Source organism: Amia ocellicauda, chromosome 5 (genome assembly GCF_036373705.1).
Source record: "Amia ocellicauda isolate fAmiCal2 chromosome 5, fAmiCal2.hap1, whole genome shotgun sequence".
In the NCBI taxonomy this organism is placed as follows: domain Eukaryota; kingdom Metazoa; phylum Chordata; class Actinopteri; order Amiiformes; family Amiidae; genus Amia; species Amia ocellicauda.
The window spans coordinates 12,303,333-12,326,697 of NC_089854.1; the positions used below are offsets into that span (position 1 = coordinate 12,303,333).

The 23,365-nt window shown below is 42.8% G+C and overlaps 1 protein-coding gene across 2 annotated transcripts; it reads left to right on the plus strand.

Moving 5' to 3' along the window:
• Positions 1-197: 197 nt before the first annotated feature.
• hif1al (hypoxia inducible factor 1 subunit alpha, like) lies at positions 198-22,620 on the plus strand. Of its 2 annotated transcripts, none has more exons than XM_066703853.1 (15): positions 198-280; positions 8,720-8,910; positions 9,042-9,184; positions 9,382-9,466; positions 9,597-9,709; positions 10,803-11,035; positions 14,795-14,901; positions 15,136-15,283; positions 15,520-15,716; positions 15,964-16,109; positions 16,544-16,639; positions 16,811-16,947; positions 17,265-17,358; positions 17,736-17,847; positions 18,044-22,620. In XM_066703853.1, the coding sequence occupies exons 1-15, from the start codon at positions 255-257 to the stop codon at positions 18,124-18,126; spliced, it is 1,911 nt and encodes a 636-aa protein (XP_066559950.1). In that variant the 5' UTR covers positions 198-254; the 3' UTR covers positions 18,127-22,620. The 2 variants fall into 2 exon arrangements, with proteins under 2 accessions (XP_066559950.1, XP_066559951.1); XM_066703854.1 differs by lacking the exon at positions 198-280 and adding an exon at positions 7,083-7,209.
• Positions 22,621-23,365: the final 745 nt, after the last annotated feature.

Sequence of the window (23,365 nt, forward strand, 5' to 3'; positions counted from 1 at the left end):
GTAATAATTGCAGTACATACAAATCCTACCACCCATTAATTCATTAAATACATTTAAAAAGTGCAGTTTAAATTTGCACATGTATTGTAATTACAAAAGTCTAGCACCAGACCGCACTGCAATGGCACGCGTGGGGGCGGGGTTTGACGAGCCGGCGACGCTTCGGGGTGGAGCGACCAAGTAGTTCAGTGCGCAGGCGCAAGACTGTCAAGAACAACAGCATCGCAGAACAGAACAAAGTGTACAATAAAAGCATGGAGCCGGAATCGGAAGGCGCAAGGTAATGCGATTTATAATTTTGCCTTTTAACTCAACTTGCTTCGAATGCATTAAGGAAAATCATGTATTTGGGTATTTATCAGAGAAGACTTGGTTATCTGTGCGAAAATGTGTATTTTATGTGCCATCGTACTGTGACAGTGATAATAATAAATCAATCAACAGAGTTGCATTAGCGCAGGAGGGTTGTGTTGAACTGACGCTTGACCGTTTCCAGAAAAAACTGAGAAACGTGTAGCTGGGATGTATTTATGGTTGTCATATGGAAGTGTAAACCTCTGGCCTGTATAACTACGATGTTATTGCTGAGCCCAGATGGCTGCACGGTGCTGCGCTGATTATACCGTCCCAGCAGACAGACGTGTTGTATGAGATTGCCTCATTCTTGAACAATGCAAATATTAATATAATGCGTACATATACGTGTGCAATGTATACATTGTTCGTATTATACAAATCATCGCAAAAGATCCGCACAACAGGACAAATGATGCGTGTGTTTGTTATGCAGGAAAATCGACAAGAATTATATAAATACACGAATGCATACAATGTTAAACAGTATCGGTTAAATAATCATTATACAGCGAACGAATTACCGTCTCAAGATCTGCCTCTTTGCATAACAACCTGTGCCATGTCAAAAGAAAGGCTCACACACCCATATATACACACATTTACACAAACCTATATGAGTGTTTTTAAATGCTTTTACTCGACTAAAGTTTAGTAACTTACATCCAAGAAGAAAGCAGTGCTCGGTGCAGCTGTGCACTCGATTTTACAGCAGGAAACAAAAGCTATAGGATACAAAGTAACGCGAGTGGGGCAGACGAGGTGAGCGACACAGTGCGGCTCATACTGCAGGTCAAAGCGGTGCCAGGCGGGACAGATCATCTGATCGTGCACGGAGCAATACAGATATCTACAAGTCAGCCTGCAGGTCTGTTATGATTTTTTATGTATTTATTTATTTTGGAAGTGTTTTATGAAACCCGTTAAATAGTTGCTTTTGTTTTCGCATTGTTTTCTGACATGAGCTCAACATAAACATATACACTCACCTAAAGGATTATTAGGAACACCTGTTCAATTTCTCAGTAATGCAATTATCTAACCAACCAATCACATGGCAGTTGCTTCAATGCATTTAGGGGTGTGGTCCTGGTCAAGACAATCTCCTGAACTCCAAACTGAATATCTGAATGGGAAAGAAAGGTGATTTAAGCAATTTTGAGCGTGGCATGGTTGTTGGTGCCAGACGGGCCGGTCTGAGTATTTCACAATCTGCTCAGTTACTGGGATTTTCACGCACAACCATTTCTAGGGTTTACAAAGAATGGTGTGAAAAGGGAAAAACATCCAGTATGCGGCAGTCCTGTGGGCGAAAATGCCTTGTTGATGCTAGAGGTCAGAGGAGAATGGGCCGTCTGATTCAAGCTGATAGAAGAGCAACTTTGACTGAAATAACCACTCGTTACTACCGAGGTATGCAGCAAAGCATTTGTGAAGCCACAACACGTACAACCTTGAGGCGGATGGGCTACAACAGCAGAAGACCCCACCGGGTACCACTCATCTCCACTACAAATAGGAAAAAGAGGCTACAATTTGCACAAGCTCACCAAAATTGGACAGTTGAAGACTGGAAAAATGTTGCCTGGTCTGATGAGTCTCGATTTCTGTTGAGACATTCAGATGGTAGAGTCAGAATTTGGCGTAAACAGAATGAGAACATGAATCCATCATGCCTTGTTACCACTGTGCAGGCTGGTGGTGGTGGTGTAATGGTGTGGGGGATGTTTTCTTGGCACACTTTAGGCCCCTTAGTGCCAATTGGGCATCATTTAAATGCCATGGCCTACCTGAGCATTGTTTCTGACCATGTCCATCCCTTTATGACCACCATGTACCCATCCTCTGATGGCTACTTCCAGCAGGATAATGCACCATGTCACAAAGGTCCAATCATTTCAAATTGGTTTCTTGAACATGACAATGAGTTCACTGTACTAAACTGGCCCCCACAGTCACCAGATCTCAACCCAATAGAGCATCTTTGGGATGTGGTGGAACGGGAGCTTCGTGCCCTGGATGTGCATCCCACAAATCTCCATCAACTGCAAGATGCTATCCTATCAATATGGGCCAACATTTCTAAAGAATGCTTTCAGCACCTTGTTGAATCAATGCCACGTAGAATTAAGGCAGTTCTGAAGGCGAAAGGGGGTCAAACACAGTATTAGTATGGTGTTCCTAATAATCCTTTAGGTGAGTGTACATTACAATGAATGTAACAGTATATCTTTAATTTGACCCCTTACTTTCTTGTTAGTTCATTTGTCATTTTAATATATACAAATAAGCTCCACGTTGTTTATAAGGAAGTACACATATTTCCCTTGCATTGATGGTTACATTACATTTTAGTTTTTGTTATTTATTTATTTATTTATTTATTTCTTGGCAGACACCCTTATCCAGGCCTGTTGCTTTTCCAATATATTCTTATGATTAGTGCATTTAAAATGAGTTCCCAAAGTGTGGCCCTCGAGGATGTTTGGTGCGGCCCCACAAAGCCAACCTTCAACCCCCCATTTTCTGAACCTTTACTATATTTTTACACTTTTTGAACATTTTCTGTTAGAAATTGCACATGTAACTTGGGGGGAAATAATAAAACAACAATTAAAGTTCAAAAATGTTCCCTAACAGAAATGTATAGGAAATAAAAAGTTATGATTTGGAACATATTTTGTTGTCATCTGTGGTTCATTTTCTACTGCGGCCCCCCATCCCATGCAACCTCTGGAAATTGGCCCTCCATCACCAGACATTGGGAACCCTTGATTTAAAATGTTTAAATTAGTTTAAATATAGCCACATAACTACAGTATAGGGGGCCCAGACTGGAGCCAGTGCTGTGCTGAGTAGGACTCAACCTGTACCAGAGACCTTTAAGGCACTGGAGATTACAAGTACAGAGGACAGACAGAGGGGAAATAAGGCAAGGTAGGAGGGATTTGTATGTATATATACATATACATACACACATATATATAGAGACCTGCAAGGCCCCTATGCCAGGTTGTTATCCTTAATGAATGAAAGGCCCGCAGAGACCCAAACGTAGGCAGCGGTGCTATTTCTGTAACTGAGTCCCTAGGCACGCTCAAGGGAAAGACAATCTAGAGTGAGCCACAGTGTCTGCATGTGTAAGAGTGAATGTGTGTGTGTATGAGAGAGAGGGTGAGTGTATGTCTTGAGTGAGAGTGAGAGAGTTTGTGTGTGTCTAGTGTAAGAGAGAGAGAAAGAGTGCGCACATGCGAGTGTCAAGAAATTCAGTGTGTATGCGTGCAAGTGCATGAGAGAGGAAGTCAGGGTGCGCGCGTTTGTGTGTGCGAGTGTCTGCTTTGTTCCTGAGGCAGTCTGTTCTTATATTCTTGTGGCTGCTCGAGAACATTGTGTGCCGAGTCTTAATGAAGCCCGTCCGTGAGTCTGATTTGGTGTTCACGGTACAGTAATGCAGAACACAGTGTACAGTAGCCTCAGCCACCGCCTGGATAGCAATTATTCTTATTATTTCCCCTTGTGAAATATCTTAAAACCACAGGACGGTACTGAATGAGTAATTACAACTTATTTTTTTGGAGGGGAAGAAAAACAAACATCACAGTGAACTCAACAAAGGGGTTTTGATTTCTTTACATTACTCGTATTCAATTGTCCACTTTAATATATTCTAGCTAGTATTTTCAGTTCCCAGCACTTTAAATAAGCAACAATGAAAGCCAGAGAATGCAGATTCCCCTGACAGTATTATTTTCAATGTATTTATTTTTATAAATATTTCAAGTGCCCTTGAGATCTTAGGAACATACAGACTCTCACACAAACAGAGATAGGCATGCACACAGACACATGCATAATGTAATGGGTGGTCCCTGTGCTCTCTCTATGGGGCATGAAACAAACTTATCTCTTTAAAACACTGTTTAAAAACTGGCCAGTTCAGTTCTGCCATGTGCTGACGCCTGTACTGTTTCCCTTTTTATACGCTCTACTGATTAGCTTCTGTCCTATTTGAAAACGCCTTGCAGAGAAAGGGCCAAAAAACAACAATGGGATTATTCGACTGCAATATTAAACAACCCTTGGTTTACTCATATTTAGGAATTAACACCCAGGTCGTCACTTGTGACCAGAGACTAGTCAAAGACTGATCTTACAAAACTGCAAAAACAGCAAATAGTGCCCCTTTCATTTTAAACCGGGAAGCTCTCTGTGTGTGTGTGTGTGTGTGTGTGTGTGTGTGTGTGTGTGTGAGAGTGTAATCACGTGACATCAAGATTTGCCTGGAGCCTTGGGTGAAACCACACCCCCCAACTGTCCTTTACATGTACCAGCTATAGTCCATGTGTTTGAGGCTGCTCTGGGTTACTGCTTAGTGTTGTGTCCCACATGTGTAGTGTGTGTGTATGTGTTAAGTTACTAAACATATATTTCTTGTTTATCGTCTCCCTTGCTCTTGACCTGTACGACAGTGATTTGGCAAGACTGGGGTAACATTGCCACACCAGTCAGGCTTTTCTTTTACTTAGAATCAGAATTGGAGAGAGATGGGAAGACAGAGTGGGAGAAGAGGAGAGAGAGAGTAAGGAGAGGGAGAGTTTGATCTCCTCAGTGTAATGCATCACAGTGAGAGAAGGAGAGGAGCTGGGGGGATGTGTTCTGCTCAGTATAATACTGCAAGTGAGAAAGGAAAGGGGGGTGGGGAGAGAGTTTGTGGTTCTGCTCAGTGTAATACTGCATGGCTAGAGGGTATACTGCCAGAGACAGACAGAATAGAGTTTGTGCGAGACCAATGGAAATTTACCAGAAAATGACATCTCCCTTGTAACAGGAGATAAGGGGCTGGCAGACTTGGGCTGAAGCAGGGAAGTGGGGCAGTGTGCTACAGTTAAAGGAGCAGCTTTTATGATTTCCTTTATGTGTTAAGTTAATATTTATGGTTCTGCCTATACAGAGTGGTGTTTTTTCCTGCCTCTGTGGTGCCCTAGTGGTGAGCAAGAAAGTACAAATGAAACGTAATAAAAGGTTAGCATGAATGGAAAAGGGAAAAGGGAATTCAGACACCTTAAAAAGGAAATGCAATATAAATGTACATATTTGTTATGTAAATGTATATTATTTAAGAAACATGACTGTATTTTATTAATATTTTTAAAAGCACAATATACATGCATATTATTATTATAATTATCATTACTGCAGAAAGTTCAGGTGAGAAATGGTGCACAGTGCTCTTTAAGGCGTCCATGCCCAGCTCTGAATTTCAGGTTTCTCTGGAAGCAAAAAAAAAAAGTTTGGCAAGCACAGTTTTCCTTAGGTAAAGGGTCACCTGACTGACCTTCAGCCAGGCAGGCAGGCAGGCAGCCACCCCTCCCCCACTTCTGATTGCATAGGGACACCACAGTCTGAAGTTGTTTTGATAGCACTGCAGGGAACAATGGAGCCCTACCACTTTGACCAAAAAAACTAAAACAAAAACACCGTTCTTTCATCTGTGGAATGCATGCTGACTTCTGAGGCCTCAGGGAAAATGGCTCCTACAGGCCACTGACTCAAATTAATTGTTTCTTCAGTGTCTGTGAGAGTAGACGAATCCTCACAAGGCAGTCACAGGAGCAGTGACACTGGACTGTATGTTTTTTAACCCGTATTTCTGTGCACACTACAATTCAACTGATTTATGAAGAAAAAAACAACATTTATACATTACAAAACTGATCCATATCACTTCTGATTAATCAAAATAGTGAAGGAACTGTCCGGCAAAGCTTTTCATTGTATGATTTAAAAATGTAAGGGGGTGGGGGGGTAATAGGACTGTTCATGCCTTTTCATCAGCAAACTCCTGCTGTGAAGGGTGCCCAGTACAGACAGGGGGTGGGGGGGGGGCTACAGCAGAAGCAGGAGACTTTTGTTCTCTTAATTGCAAGGAAAAGCGATAAATGGTGGGAAGCGATGCTCGCGACTGTCATGAGCTCTGCGTGTTTCCACGAGAGTGGGGGGATTGAATCTGTGGGATGGAGAATAGGCTGTTTTCCAGAATCAAACCCACCCAAAAATATGCACACTAACAGGACATAATTAATCATAATTGATACACTTACGAAACAAAAACAACAACCGCATTCCATTTTGCTGGCAATTTCCCCCGAAAGGACGAATAGGGACTGTTTGTTTTGTCTTGTCCACACCCCAGAAAACACACAGACGCTGCCTCCGGCTGGTCGGTGGACTGTTTCCTCACCTAAAAATAACATTTTCATAGTCTTAGGATTGAAGTCACAGTCCGCAAAAGAAAAGAGTTGGACGTGTTCCATGCATGAAGGCAGCGAGTTTATTTCTGAGTGTTTGTTTTGTTTTGTCTTCATGTCTCTGTCCAAAAGCACAAAGACCAGATTATTACAGTTACCACATGCAGCCAGTCTCTGTCTGTTACTCTTGCCCTCTTCCCTCCTTCCCTTCTCTCCTCTCTACCCCTTACTCTCCCTATTTTCCTCTCCTCTCTCCCTCCCTCCCTCTCTCACTCTGGGGGAGGGGGCATGCTAGATGGCCTATTTTTGAAGATCTCGGTGGGAAGGCTGAGAAGGAGCCAGGAATGGAGGGAGGTCAAATCTCGTAAACACTACAACACAGACTCCTCCTCTGTGAAGTCAGAGAGAGCAGCTGGGAGGGGAAGAGGGGAAGAGGGGAGGTTATGGTGGGGTGGGACTAGGAGGCAGGGAGTGAAGAAAAACTTTATCTGTGTCCCACTCAAACGAAGGAAATCGAGTGAGAGAGAGAGGGAGGGGAAGAGAAGCCTGAAGACTTTACCCACATTTATTTTTTCCTAGGGACTTCTGTGTGGAATCTAAAAGCCATGTAAGGAATCCAACTGGGGTATGGTGTGTGTTGTTTGTGTGGGGGTGGGGGTGGGGGTAATTTACTAAAATGTGTATTCACAAAAAAAAAAAAGAGTCTGGCTTATTTGAGAGCAGAACTTTTGGGTGCATTGGTCTACCACTGTCTAGTGGGGGAGGGAAGGAGAGAGAGGTTTTTGGCTTTATCTCTGTAGCACATTTCTGTAGTGCAGTGCTCAGTCCCTAGGAGACCACAGGCTAAAAAGAACATAGTTTCAGAAACTGCTCTCTCTCACTTTTGTAAGCCTAGGATTGTTACAGTCAGATATCTCCAGCTTGCAAAATGACAGACAAGATATGGTTCAGTGGCTGGAGTTGTGCATGGCAGTATTTGTATACAGTGTCTAATACTGGTAGTGGTGGTTGTACTTTCATTATTACTGTTGAGTTTGTTGACATTATGAGTTTCTTGTGCTATTTGTTGTGAGTTTGCAGAGAGCTTTTTAAGGTAGTTGTAGTGTTTACATTATCATTTGATATTAAACAAATGATGGCGGTGGTGATTATTTTGAATCTTATTATTATCGTTCTTACTGTATTGAAGTGTTGTGTGCGTTTAGTTTTTGTTGACAGATTGAGCTACTGTTTCACTGGGGCACAGCATTAGTATCAAGATTATTCTGCCAGGCCTTTAACTATGAACTTCCAACTATGAACCATCTTCATTTTTCCACCATCTCTCTCCAGTTGCACACTCCAGTTACGTTTTGCGATTTTTTTACAATTCTACTTTTGCTGGATGATTTGTTTATAATGCCTGTATTGTCTGGGTCTCAAATAGCAGCCGGTCTCTAATAAATGCCGGGTTATGCATCTTTGTTTTCAGTAAATATATATACCGTATGTTAATTAAAAAAAACACTATCACGTGTGTTTTTATTAATTTATTTCTCACTTTAACTATATATATATATATATATATATATATATATATATATATAGTTGTAACTGTATATTTGTATTGCTGTTAATTCTAGTGATTGAACTGTCAATTACGACATAAACAATGCATTAATGAAGTATAATGTTGATTTGGTTAAAGCGTATTTCCACAGTTCCGCTGAAGTGCTTTTTGTTTATTTAGTGACAGCTCACAGCATATTTACAGACTGCTAACAGAATTACCAGTATCTTGTTTTCAATCCAGTGTATAGTTCACATTGAATGTGATTTGTTTGCATCTTTGGAAAGCAAATTATTCAAAAAAAGAATAATTACAAATAATAATAATAATAATAAAAGCCTGGCCTATTACCCTAATTCTACAATGCAGCAATGTTTCAGGCTCTTCTTACCCTGCATGAGTCCGCAATGTCTTTTTATTTATGAATGGTTAATAATAATTGACGCCGGGGCTTCTTGCAGTTATTTAAAATAAATGCTGGGGACGTTTAATTGAAGTTTTATGGTAAATCAATAATCAATCAATAATAACCCAGAATAAAACCATCCCTTTCTTCCCCCACCTCCAGGCCGAGCTCGGAGCAGCGGAAGGTGCGCTCCCGTGACGCGGCCCGCTCTCGACGCAGCCAGGAGACCGAGGTGTTCTACCAGCTGGCGCACGCCCTGCCTCTGCCCCGCCGCGTTGCAGCACACCTGGACAAGGCCGCCATCATGCGCGTCACACTCAGCTACCTGCGCATCAACAGACTCCTGCAAGCGGGTAAGGGGTGGGATGCTCCCCCCACTAATTTGAAGTTAACTGTGTGGTGTGGTGTATTTAGTATAGTGCAATTTATTTATATATTTATTTTGTGTTTCTAACCCTCTTTCTCTCTCTCTCTCTGTTCACAGGGGGTGTGAGTGTGGAGGAGGGGGAGGGGGAGAGGGCAGCAATCCTGGCCCGGGCACCAGCAGGGTTCGTGATGGTGCTGTCCAGCGATGGGGACATGGTGTTCCTGTCAGAGAGTGTCAATAAGCACATTGGCATCCCACAGGTATACACCCAGCGCTCAGGTTGTGAGCAAGAATGAGTGTTTATGGAAGTATGTGTGTGTTTGTGCGTGCAGGTGAGTGAGTGCTTGTGTTGTGTGGATTTGTCGTGGTTGTGCTGTAGTGCGTGCTCTTCAGCTGTATTGAGTGTGTGTCGTGTTGTACTCTAGCTGTATTGAGTTTGTGTCTTGTTGTGTTTCAGCTGGACCTGCTCGGACAGAGTGTGTTTGACTTCATCCACCCCTGTGACCAGGAGGAGCTGAGAGACGCGCTGACCACTAGGCTGGGTGAGCAGAGCCTGGACACTCTATCTGTTGTGACATCTCTGTCTGTCCATCCACCTGTGACTTTCCCCGCATCCCGACACACCTCTCCCTCTCTCGCCCTGTCCGTCAATAACATCTCTCTCCCTCTAAGGTTTCTCCCGGAAGCAGCGGGAAGTGCCGACGGAGCGGAGCTTCTTCCTGCGCATGAAGAGCACCCTGACCAGCAGGGGACGAACTGTCAACATCAAGTCTGCCTCCTGGAAGGTAAGAGGGCGAGCGACCCACTGCCTTCACTGCATTGTTTCAAATGTGGTTGTCTCTTGCTTGTTAATCCAAATTTGAGATTAACTGATTCAAACGCATTACCAGAATACCCACAACCAGGCCTAGATAAACTCCAAAGAAGTACACATTAATCCAATATAGGTCCATTCAAGTGGCACAAATATAACTGTTACAAAAGAAAGTATTTTACTATTAAATTACATCTACTGTGAAAATATGACACTGTTTCGCTATTTAAAAACAATTCTTCAATGGAGCTTCATAACCAATTGCATTATCAAAGCGCTGGAGCCCAATAAAAAGCCTGGTCATATCATAACAATAAAAAAATATGAAAACCAAACTAGAATAGCCTCGAAGAGGGAAAATAAGATTACTACAAAAGGAGAAAAATGCCCAAATGTATTTTCCTGTTTAACAGACGCGGAGTCACATTTTCTTCTCGCAGCACTTGCTCATGAACAACCGTAATTACACATCACCATTAATTTATTTGAAAGAAAGTGTTTAATATATTTTCCAATATGTTGAATAATAAGAAGTAGCGCCATGTAGTTTTTTAACTGACTGCAAGTCGATGTTGAAAATGGCAACCTAAAAGAATCATGGGAGAATTTATTAGAGTATTAGAAGAAGAAAATGCGGCTTGGTAACTGACAGACGGATGTTCTGGAAATGTTTTGAATCTGCAGCTGTGAACAACCTGACAGACACCTATTCCAATGTGTCACTCCACAAATTGTTTTAGTTTCCATCACAGCTGCAGTTATTGAGCACAGCTTTCTATAAAAATACTGGTACTGATGATAAATAATGTTTCACTGTGGTGAGAGCATGACACCGCGATGAGACGGTATACAGTTTACCGGCACAACCCTAACCACAGCCAGCAGCTGATCTTGGGGCAAGGTTTTCCCTGTATTATTACATTTGATTGGCCCTCCTGATATTTGTATTCCCATTCTCTAAAAGGAAACATAAACACCAAAATATTCAAGCCCTAATCATAATAATAATAATAATAACAACACTAATCTCTGACCTTTACACCCCCCACCTCCGTCAACGCCAGGTCCTGCACTGCAGTGGCCACATCCAGACCTACAAGCCCCCCGAGCAGCAGGCTACTACCCCCAGTGACGGCGAAGCCCCTGGGTTCGGGCTGCCCCCCCCACAGCCACTCACCTTCCTGACTCTCCTGTGTGAGCCGATTCCTCACCCGTCCAGCCTGGACTTCCCCCTGGACAGCAGCACCTTTCTGAGTCGCCACAGCCTGGACCTCAAGTTTACACACTGCCAGGGCAGGTAGGCAGGCAGGGACTGTTCCCCCCACTCCCCGCCGCTGGTTTTAATTAGGGGGATGTGGAGGCAGGGGCTTCTCCACCCCCACACTTAATTTCTCCTGCTGCTGCTGTTGTTGTGGTATAAGCCTGAGTTTGTTAGCGTGGGGTGAGGTCTGGGTGTGTTGTATGTAGGAGTATGTGTTTGTATGTGTGCTGGTGCATTGTGCGTGTGATTAGGTCAAACAAAAGGTAATGTTGGTGGAATTGGGTTTCAATGCCCTCTTGTTACTGTTATAACAGGTGATCAGCAGCAGTACTAGTAGTAGCAGAAATAAACATACCATACTACACTATCAACAGCACAGTAATACCTACAGCTCTCAGGGAACGCAATGCAAAAGGAGGGAAGGGTACTGAGAGACGGGAACAGACATGTTCAAGAGAGAAAATTATTGGTGGTGTGCAAAAAAATGTTTTCTTTGGTTTTCAAAAGAGGGCCAACTGTATTTATTGAATTTGGCTGCTGACAATTTCAAGTCAACATGGACCTTTTATAGATGAAAAACAAGCATGGGTCCAAAGTTACAAATATATATATTTATTTTGCTTAATGAGAATTTTTCTTTTCTGGCTTTGTGCTATGTCTGGCTATGTCTCTTCCCCAGCTTGTTTTATTTGACTTTCCTTACCTCATTAGGAAAGCAGGTGTTAACTTGAGGCAGTAGCTTCAGTGCAAATACAAGATGTAACAATTCGATTAGCCTAGGTTTTTGTTTTGTTTGTTTTTAACAAAACTGTAGCTGAAATGTTGAGTAAGCAATTAATGATTACAGATCATGCTGTTGTAAAATGATAATATACAACCCCCTACACAGATGCACACAAAACACACACACAACACAGGAAGTAGCAAGTGTTTCCTGTGTAACTGTCAACCGATGTGTACATGCAGTCCTTATATATCCTGCAGTTTAACTTAAACTCAAAACCAAGTCTCTGTAACACAGACTTCTGCTTTGTGAAAGACTGCAGGAAACAAAATTAATCAAATCTAGATTCAGCACTGCAATACCCTCCAGAGCACTTCAGCTTTTTGCAAATAACTTGATAATCAAAAGGAGGCTGTTAGTGGGGGGGTGGGGGTAGGGGGTGCTCAGGCCCACAAACACTCACTGATGAACACTGGATTACTGCACAGGACGCACGGATTAGTAAAAAATCTTCCATTCATTGCTCGTCAAACCTCCTTTATTGAAAAACCAGACTGCCAGACATCAGTATGTTTGTCATGTTTGCTTTTCTTCCATTTATCGCCTTTTATAGTTATTGTTTTGGTTAGTTTCCAGTACAGTTATGTCCTTTCGCCCCCACCTGTATTGTTTGCTGCTGCAGAGAGTAAGCAATAGAGAGAGAGAGGGAGAGAGCAGGGTAATATACTGTTTTATTGGTATTGTATTTGACATGTTCAAAATTAAAAACATACACATTTTATTACTTATGATTACAATTTTGTTAAAATTAATTATAAAAAACATTAAAAATCCTGATATAAATCATAACAGAACTGAAAACAAAACCAAGTGAGTCAAGTGTAAAACAATAACAACTTAAAACTAACTCAGGTGCAGGGGAATGCAGTAAAGGAAGAAACGTGATTTGGGTGTTTCAGAGCTGCCTGCCTGCCCGCCTGTTCGTCTGTCTCCGGCTGGCTGCCAGACACATGGTGTCAACCAGCTGGGACACGAACACAAGGAGCTCAGTGCAGAACATTCTGTTCTAACTGAGCTGATCACTGGTGGAGAGGGCGGGCAGTAAGGGAGGAGAGAGAGAGAGGGGGAGAGAGGGCCGGTGGGAGGGCTTACAAGAGAGGTTGCTGGATTTACAGAGTGCAACGTCATGTTCTGTCTTTGAGATCAGAAAAAGAATGAGCTGTACAGTAGGAGGGATTAAAGCTGGAGATCATTACAGTGGCCACCCACCATCTGTCTGATTGAGTGTGACCCTGTTTGGCTGTGTTTGATGTTTTGATCCTGGGTGACTTTGCGTGTGTGTTTTTGATCCTGTGTGCACGTCTGAGTGAGTGCTTGTGACTGTGTGTCTAATGGTACGTGACCGATTAAGATTATTTGCAGAAAGTTGAGCAGCATATAAAAATACTTCCACACTCCTCATTCTGCACAGTAATCAGAACTAAACATGTATTATTATGTCGGTGATGCCTTTGTCGTTAGTAAGTATTATAATACAATTTGCAAGGAATCCCTTGTCCGAGGGGATTCCGATTTAGTAAATGGTTATAGAAAAAAGGAATTCCAACACAGTGTTGAGATTTGAAGTTGTTTTAATGCGATTTACAGAATAAATGTTCTGCAGTGGAGTTAAACACAGAACAAAATGTTAGTGTCTCTATGTTGAAACTGAACTAGCAGCTGTTTAAAACATTTGTCAGCTAGAAGAAAATTGTTAGGATGTTATGTTGTGTAATTAGCAAGGACGCAGAAAAATGCAGAAAAGCACAGACTTGTTTTTATTTTATTAGAAATATTGATAAATATATTTTGAATGTTTCTCTTTCTATTGAGTGCAATTTCTGCATCGTACAGATCATCCTCTGTTTATCAGTGTCTATCTATACTGTAATAAGCAAATGAACTTTGGCTTATTTTCTGTGTTCAACGCCAATGTCTAAACCACACGTGGCTGGAATGCTTCCATTCTGTTGGCGATGATATCGATTAAAGTCCAGACAAACTATAAATAAATAAATAAACTATACATTTTCACTTCTGCTTCTGTTTGTACATGGCGATTTGTTTACCTCAGAGGAAAATCGTGCATACTGTTTGTTGTTTTGCAGAACTATTAAAGTGATGTAGCCTGCTGTTTTTTATTAGGCTGATAATTCTCGATAGGAGCTCCGATCTTGAGTTAAATGGTTAATGTTTGAATAAAAAAACTCTTAAACTCAATATAATGTTTCTGTAAGTATTCCTAACCAGAATATAATTTTAACATATATTTAAATAGTTTTGTTTTTTCTCATCATGGAAAACTAGGAACCTTGGTTATTAGTCTGTCTGTCTTTAGGGTATTTTCGCATTCCTGTGACTTGATTGCATTGTGTGATAAGACCACTCTATGGCTGCCATACCCAACCCAGGCGTGCTCAGTTCTGTGCTCAGGGCCTGTGGGCCTGTTAAACTCAAGCATATTTGACTGGGCTGGCTGCTAATTAGACAAAACCTGTAGAACAGGATAACATTGTTAATAAAACACTCATGAAATGTAATTTAATGCGAGCGTCACATTGACATCATCAACAAAGTCTGGTCTGTGTGTGATAATAATAAGGTTTAGAATAATTCAAACATTTCTGCCACCTTTGTTTAACAGACAGAAATGAAGAGGAGCTGTATTCACACAGCGACCCTGTATAGCAGTACCAATGTATTATAAATAGTAACATTTAAATGGGACTAGAAGTCAGCCTGGGAAGTTTTGTTCAGAGTTTAGCCCTGTTGAGCAACAGCACAGCGTAAACGCAGATTGTTTAGTTACAGCGCCCTCTGAGGTTGAAACTGATCAAACTCAGCACTCAGTTCAGACTGGATATTTAAAATGTCTGTGGTTGTCTGATCTGGTGCAATGTTTCTACTAGCAATACACTACTATACCTGCTGCTTAAACTCTACATAATATTAATAACATTAATAATAAACTACCTCAGCCCTGAGTGAGGCCCTGTCCCCTCTGACCACTCTATCCTATTCCATCTCTGCAGAGTTTCTGAGCTGGTGGGATACCAGCCAGAGGATCTGATTGGTCGTTCGGCCTACGAGTACCACCATGCCCTGGACTCGGACCATATGACAAAGAGCCTACAGATCTGTGAGTGTCTGAGCGAAAGGAGCAAGGAAAGGAGAGAGAGAGATAGAGAGAGAGAGAGAGAGATAGAGAGAGAGAGAGAATGGGTAGTGAGAGTAAGGAAGGAGAGAGAGAAGGGGGAGAGAAATAGAGATGGTGGGAGAGAGGGAAAAGGAAGGGACAGAAGAAAGGAGGGAGAGAGAATGGATTAAGAGCGAGACTGCATCCCACTCACACACCCCTCCCCTGTCTCCGCAGTGCTGTCAAAGGGTCAGGTGACCACAGCCCACTACCGCTTCCTGGTGAAGACGGGTGGCTTTGTGTGGGCGGAGACTCAGGCCTCTGTCATCTACAACAACAAGAGCGCCCAGCCCGAGGGCGTGGTCTGCCTCAACTACATCCTCAGGTACTGACACTCCCATCTGACCCTGCTCACATTCTCTCTCTTTCTCGGGTAATACCTCACGCACTGGTCCGCCCTCGATCTCCCCGTCTCTCTCTGACACACTTACCTGCAAGCTGTTTGACTCCATCGCTGTCTCGCTCTGCAATTGAAACTGAAGTAAGGACAACCAAAGCATTTCACATGGTGCACTGGACAGAAATATAACACCTCTGTCTCCCTTTCTCTCTCTCTCTCAGTGGGGTGGAGCACGCGGATGTGGTGTTCTCAATGGAGCAGGTCGAGCGTGTCCCCAAACCCAAACCCGAACTCGAGGCTGGGTCCGAGGATGCCACCATGGATACGAACACCAGCCTCTTCCTGAAGCTGAAGGAAAGCCCAGAGGATCTGACCCAGCTGGCCCCTGCAGCTGGGGATGAAATCATCCCACTGACAGGTAGGGCCCTGCCTGAGCACCTGATCACTTAACATCTGACACACTGAACAACAGATCAACAGAAAACCTAACACCCGAGAACCTCATCAATCGAACACGGAAACACTGCCAAGCCCCACATCACCCATACAGTCGACTGCCTCAGGCCCAGTCTCTCGTTCTGTCTGTCTCATTGTGCATCTCTGTGTGTCTTTGTCCATCTGTCTCACTGCGTTCTTGGGCGCCTGTCTGTGTTCATCCCTCGCAGGACCAGTGGAGATAAAGGACCTGTCGTTCTGCCGCCCCTCCAGCCCCCTCTCCACCGCCTCCTCGCCCAAGGACCTCTGCACCCCCGAGCTGCGCCAGCTCCTCAGTCCCATCTTCGATCAGCCCGCCGCCCCCTCGCCCACCTCCGTGAGTTTACCGTCTGCCCCGTGCATTTCTTCTGCTTTGTCTCTGTCTATTCTTTTCCTGCTCCTTCCTGTGCTTCTTCTTTCTTCTTTGGTCTCATTCCGGTCTTATTTCTCCTCCAATCTCCCTTCTGTTTTTTCCTTATCTCCTTTACTCCTTTGTTATACATCATCTTCTCTCCCTTCATCTTTTGTTTTTCTTCCCCTTTTTCCTGTTTCTCTTCTCATTGCTTGTACTTTCCTCCTCCTCCACTGTCACTTTCTAGTTCTCCTTTTCTCCTGTACTTTCTTGTAAATGCTCTCTCGTTTCTCCTGTTTTTTATCTCCTCCTTCTCATTCCTGTCCTCCACTTCCTGTTTCTTGTACTTCTCCCCCAGTTTTCTTCAGTTGTACCATGCATCTTGAAAGTCTGACCCCCGTGTGTGTTTTGGGTTCCAGAGCTCAGGTGATGAGGTCTCCATGGATATGGATTCTGTGGAGAAATTCTTTGCCGTAAGGAAGGAGGATGACACGCAGTCTGCCTCCAAATTCGAGGTATGAGGTACAGGGTTATCCAACTCCAGAACCTCCATTACAGGCTGCGATGCTGTTTTGGAACCATAATGAGCTCATACTCCACTGAATTAACTGCCCCAGTAGACTACCTGCCCCATTTCCAGCCTCTGCTGTCGTCTCATGTCTTCATCCTCTACTGTTGTGTGGCAGGACGTGGAGAGTCTGGACCTAGACATGCTGGCTCCCTATATCTCCATGGACGATGACTTCCAGCTGACCTTCCTGAATCACCTGCCAGAGCCCGACACACCCCTGCTGGAGCCCGCCGGCCCCTCGCTCAGGAAACGGTAAGGCCCCCTTCCCCCCAACACACAAACACACTCTTTAAATGCACATTCATACATGGATACGTGAATGAACATTATGACTGCGCAGTGTCTTAACCACACACACATGCACACAGACACATATGTGCAAACACAAACACACATATGTATACATGTACTAAACTGGAATGCTTGCACTGAACTGACTGCATTGTGGAACAGTGACCTCAGAGTGCCCTGGGACACGCCGATCAAGCAGAGTAATTGCAGCGTTCTGGGTCTATCCAGAGGTTAATTGTGTGTTCTCACCGCCCCTCCCTGCCTCACTCGCTCTTCAGGATCCTGGAGCTGGATGAAGACCTGCCTTTGAAGAAGACATGCCAGGAGAAGCGTCAGAAACACGAGGGGGTGCTCCTGAGCGATGCCCTGCTGGTGAGAGGAGGGGCACGGCGGGCTGGGGGCGTCACTCAGGCCAGACGGCGACAGTAGGGGAAGGAGGGGGGAGTCGGGGCTGGGGCCTAGTGGAGACACAGAGTATCGATTGTGTAAGAGTGCGTGTCACATGCTTTGTGCCTTCCGCCTGGATGTCTGCGATCTAGGAACAAACAAGGCTTCATTAGTTTTGTGCAAGTCAAGGGTGATTATTATTATTATAAAGTCATTTGGGTGAAGTCTTCATCCACAGTGAATTACGTTGTTTACCAGACACTTGACATGTATGGCGAAAGACAGATCACATGACTCTTAAAGTTCAAATGCTGTGCAATGTTTAAGACGTGTCCTCTTGACTGAGTGCATTTTGATGGCAGGGCTGCCTGGTGGATGGAGACGGTACAGATGAGTTGGAGACGCTGAGACGCACCAAGACCCTCCTGGCCACAGAGGAGCCTCCCATGGAAAGGGGGCTGTGTGACACTGCAGGTACAGCACACTACACTTTACTGCAGTAGATTGTATTACAGTCCACAATGTCACAATATATCATGGGGTGTGTGGTGTGTTGTGTAAAATGCTTAAATCCCAGGTATGCTTAGGGCAGGGATCTGTACAACATTACATCATTAAGTCAATCTGCATCATGCCTCGTCTCACGCTGCTTTTTCAATGATCTTCACAGCCCTGATGAGCCAGTTCCTGTCCCGCCCAGCCGACGCCCTGGCCCTCCCCCTGGAGGTGGGACCCGGGTCACCTTTGACTTGAGCCGTGGACCACTATCTCTGCAGCCAGAAAACAAACGGAACCAGAAACAAAACAAAATCCCGCAACTGGATTGGATTGGATGTCGCCTGGTCAGCCTGTCCCTCTCAACCCACAGAACTCGAAAACCATGACACATGACAGACACATGCCAGACAAACAGACAGCCAATACAGGACAGTACAGTACAGACCGGTACAGTACAGGTCCCTCTACAGTCCACATACTGTCCAGTTTGCAGGTTTTCACTGCAGGCTGACATAATCAGTGGCTGGGAAATGTTATTTTTTTCATATTTTAATTAATTTTACTTTTTTATGAAGCCCAGCTTGGTCAACAGTTCAGGGTTCTCCCCTCGGAATTCAGAACCCCGCCAGAGTTCGGTGTGCGGACTGCCAAGACAGATCATTTGTTATCGTAATTTCGCACACAGGAGCTGCCTCCTCTTTGTTACAATCCACAGCAGGGGTTCCACACACAGGAATCCAGAAGTTGGGCTGTGCTTCTGTTTGGAGCGTGGGAAGCAGCCTGCGGTGGTAAAGGATGTTTATTTCAAAAACATCCACAGACAGAAGCTTTTCCCTTCAAACCAGCAGTCTAAACTTACTTAAAATGTGTAGCGTGAGATCTCCATATCCCTTTCGGTCACTGTGTGTACAATTGTGTACACCACTTTTACCAGGCCTAAGTGCTCACATTGCGTATGAAGGGGAAATGACAGTGCTGGGATTGGTGGTGCTGAATCACTGGGAGAACCCTGGGCGTGTAATGCCAACTGAGTACAACACATACTGAGTGAGGTCTTCTTTCGCCTCCTTCTGGTTTGCACAGGAATTGCACGCTCCACACACTGCACTGACCGGGACATACTGGGCAAGGCATATGCCCTCCGCACAAACTGACTGCCCCCAGAGGGAACGTCTCTAGGTATAGTCCGCCTGAATGTATAATGCAATGATGTGGGAAAACAGTTCCACTGTTGTCCTCTAGACCCAGAATAACCTGCAGTATATGTAGAGTTGCACCGAAGTACTCAGACATGAACATACTGTTAACTTCAGTGCACTGTGTTAAGTTCCCTATTAAACACAGGGAACACGTACAGACAAAACTAAAATGGACACTTATTAGTTTAGGGTGTTTTCATTCAATTGGGCTTCCGCTTAAAAACTAATGTTCAAAATTCCCAAATAAACACACACAAAGTGCAAACCTGTGGGATAGAGCCTGGTAACAGAGATTAGTAAAACATTGTCATTTTCATGTCATTTTTTTTTTTACCTTTCAAAACCAGACTGGTGTTCCCTGGGGTTTTATCACACAGCTCTCCTTAGTGAGGGAACCACGGGAACAGCGAACAGGCAACATACATGAGATCTGGGTGGCGTGATTTTGTTTTTGTTTTGTTTTCCAAAGGAAGGGCTTGACGTTTTCATAAACACAATTTATCGCCATATTTTCGAGAAGTTTTGGTTTTGCTTTATTACATGAAAATCCACAAAAAACACAACAATGCAATTTCAAGCAAATTCTAAGATTGATTTCTTTTGCTTTCTGAGCGTTGCCTAAAGATCAAAGTTTACAAAAATAAGAAAAAGCCATAGTTTTCACACAAAAAAAAACTAAATCAATCAAACGAATGGTGATTGTTTCAGACGCTGGTGCCGAAAAGCCTGTATACCTCTGGTCCAAATCACGTGTGTTGGAAAACAGACTGTCCCCACTTCCTGAACAAGCGCACAATTTCAGCGTTTTCTTTTCCGCTGAGGTTTGACAAACTTAAAAACTCAGCTCAAAGAAACTCTCATATCAATAAGGAATACGTGAGACAAAAAAAAATCAGTGGCATCTTTATATAACCGCTTTTTTATACTCTTTGTAACTCTTGTAGAATTTTGTTGATGTTTTTAACGTCAGTGTAAATGTGTTTTCTGTGGCTCCACATGTATTCACCCAGACAATGAAGGCTAATGTTGCTATTTAAACCTCTTTCTTGTGTATGGCATCCTGGGACATGTAATAGGAGTCCATAAACTTTGTTTTGCTTTTTTTAAAATGCATTTTATTTCGATAAACCGGATGTAATTTCCTATGCCAGATCGACAACACACATCACAATGCAACCTTAGGCTTCAGAACATTGAAATCCACATGACAGCCTACAGAGTCCATGCATCGGGTTGCTGGTGTGAATAGTTCAACAAGAACAACAAACATAAAAATTCACTTTAGCATTACACCTATACTGAATAGAGAAATGAGGTCTCTGATAGTTCAGTTGAAGGTGCTCTGCGAGTCACAGAGAAGCAATGCAGATGACAACTGTGACCAATGCTAAGTTAAACAGTTCTTGTATCCCATAGGCTTTGGCTACATTAGCAAGTTTATTTTGTTATGCACTAAGTAATAAGGAAAGGTGATCCTAACTTCCCATCCGCTACTGCAGTTAGCTATGAGAGGTGACGGAGCCAGCAATTGTGGGCCGTGAGCGAACAGGACTCCAGACTCCACATACCCTTTCAGATACGCTCTTCATCCAGCCATTAACTGGGTATAAAACAATTTCAAAACCAAACATCTTCCACAGCAAAGCATGTATCAATTTTACTGCACTTTCTCTTGGGGTAACACAAACCCAGCCCTTAACACTACAGTAAATGTATACCAATCTGATAAAAACTCTAAATAAAAACACAAAAAGGACGAGTATTTCTTCATGGCATGGCTTCTTTCTCTTTTTTTTTGCTCCTAATTGATTGTTTGCTTACCTATATTATTAACAAAACTGCTTTATATATGTATTTAGTCTTCTGAATTTACCTATATGAAAAGTCAGACATTTTAACAGGAATACTAATTAATTTGACTTCCTGAGTATGTTTATTTGTTTTAAGCTTCGAGAAATGCATGGATGTTTTCTTTGTTTAATGCTCAAGCACAGATAGTATGCAAATCAGTTGATGGAGGCAACTCTTCCAACAATGTTCGTCTTTTTATTTTTAAATATCGCTGTAGGACTTCAGGTATTTGTTCTTCTTGATTTGTGACTGGTACACACAGCAGGTTTAAGAGAGAGTGCAAGGAAAAGAAGAGACTATAAGCATGTCAAGGTTTTTGGTAAAGAACTCGGTGTGTAAAACAAATAAAACAACCCTCGGTCTGTGTCTTGTGAACAGCACTGTGGGAATTTACTGTGAAATCTCAATCTCGTGTGTCTGTCGAGAACAGCACTTCGGCCATCGAACTCTACAGCAGGGTTTTCCCTCTGGAATTTAGAACAGGAACAGGAATTCAGAATTCCATCACTAAAGGGCAATTCATAATCATTCCAGTCTCCCATTTACCATTAACCTCATTGACTGACGGACTGGACTGAATTCAAAATTACCAGTTTTGGGGTGGCTATCGTCAGAAAATGTACAAATGTAAATGCAAGTGAGTTAGTAGGTTGGAATAAAGCCAGAACACAGTGTAGACCTTGACTGAGACCCCTCACCAGTGCAAAGGTCTTTTAATTATCTCCCAAAAAATACACACACCCACAAATGAGCCTGGACCAAATCAAAACTGTGAATCACACATTAACAATGTCACACACTGACAAGATTTAATGCATCGTCAGTGGCAGTATTATACTACTTAAAAATGAAAACTGTGATGTGGTACAGGTTTGCTCTTTGTGGTTCAGGGGTAACGCAAAGTATGGATTTGGTCTAGGCCACTGTCACAGCGCCTAAATTCCTAACGCATTGGGAAATTAATGTGGTGAAGCAGACCTGCTGTAGTGACCCTGAGGGAGAGCTCTGTATCAGGTAGAAGGATGGTGCCACTGTGATATTTTAATCTGTTGTTATCGTTCTCATTATTACTAATCAAGTGAAGTTCAAAAACAAAAAAAACATAGCATTTAAAGTTTTTTTCTCTCTCAAAAGTGTATGTCTTGATTTTCATGATAATTATTTTACTTTCAATTTAAATCTTTCGCATATACCTAGTCTTCGAACAGTGCAATAGCCTAAATTATTTGCATCTCAGATGATGTGACCCACATCCACTCAGGACTGTCGGTATGAACAAGATCAAAAATTAACACACATCCTGTACAGCAACACATTTGATCAGCTACACTGGGTCTCTTAACAACCAAAGCCTTGTGGTTTGTACTTCTGTGTAGAAAACTAAAAAACAACTATGAAAAGGCGTAGCAGTGCAAGACAATTCGCACAACACAGTATCAGATTCTACAGTACACAAACCAAGGAACAATTCCACATAAGTATAACACCCACACATCCTGAAAGATAAAGGCAGTTTTTTTGTTGTTGCTTTTTAAGAATTGTGACATCTCTCAAACTTAAACCTGAAGATTGACAAATTGTCAACATTTTCTTTCCCTCGTTCTTGTTTTATCCGTTTGTGGTTTCATTTTGTCATAATGTGTTGGCATTTTAAATCTTGTATCCATTATAGACTGAAAATAAACAAGTCTGCTTTGAAGTCACAGCCTCACGGGTGTATATGCTCAGAGGGCGTATGTGTGTGTGTAAAAGTCCTGTTGATCACAGTTATACACACACCGCAACATTAAACCATGCATAAGTAAAATGTATGGGATCACGTGTATAGCGCCACCTCCTGGAACATAAATCCAAAGAGACTTCAGTGAAATGGTGAAACTTACAATTCTACAGAATTCAAGATTCTAAGTAAGGCAGGAAATGTTTGCCAATGTTTGGAGACACCATACATACAACAGCGGACGACTTTACATACAATTATAAACAGCAATAATAATAAAGTTTAATCCTGCCCATTGTGCAAACTCTCTGTTGTAAACATGTACCCGTCCTGCTTTCTGTACATTATCAGTTTTTTGAAAATGAGTTATACTTCCCAGTAACACCAAAATGGTACAAGTTTTAAGACTTTCATTTTCAGTGATTCCTTTGGATGTCATCTCATTCCCTGCTTACTGCACTCTAGTGTGTGTTTCAGATATTTTACCATGGTACACCACTGTGAACTTTCAAAAGGGTCCATGGCACATGTATTAATCAGTAAGAGCCAAAAGAGTTTCACAGGCCCGCCGTCAAAACTGCAGTCTGTGTGTAGACCACTCTAATCTTATACCTTAATTCGATTCAATAGTCGATTTGTTGTAGTGGTTCAGTTGTTTTGGATAAAGGCATTTGCTAAATAACTTATCAACTAACAAACACCCACACTAATTATTTCAGGGTTA

Coding starts and splice junctions, on each gene's coding strand:
- hif1al (XM_066703853.1), top strand. CDS start 255: ATGGAGCCGGAATCGGAAGGCGCAAG. Junction 9,710..10,802: donor TCAAGTCTGCCTCCTGGAAG/GTAAGAGGGCGA, acceptor CGTCAACGCCAG/GTCCTGCACTGCAGTGGCCA. Junction 16,110..16,543: donor CCGCCCCCTCGCCCACCTCC/GTGAGTTTACCG, acceptor TTTGGGTTCCAG/AGCTCAGGTGATGAGGTCTC.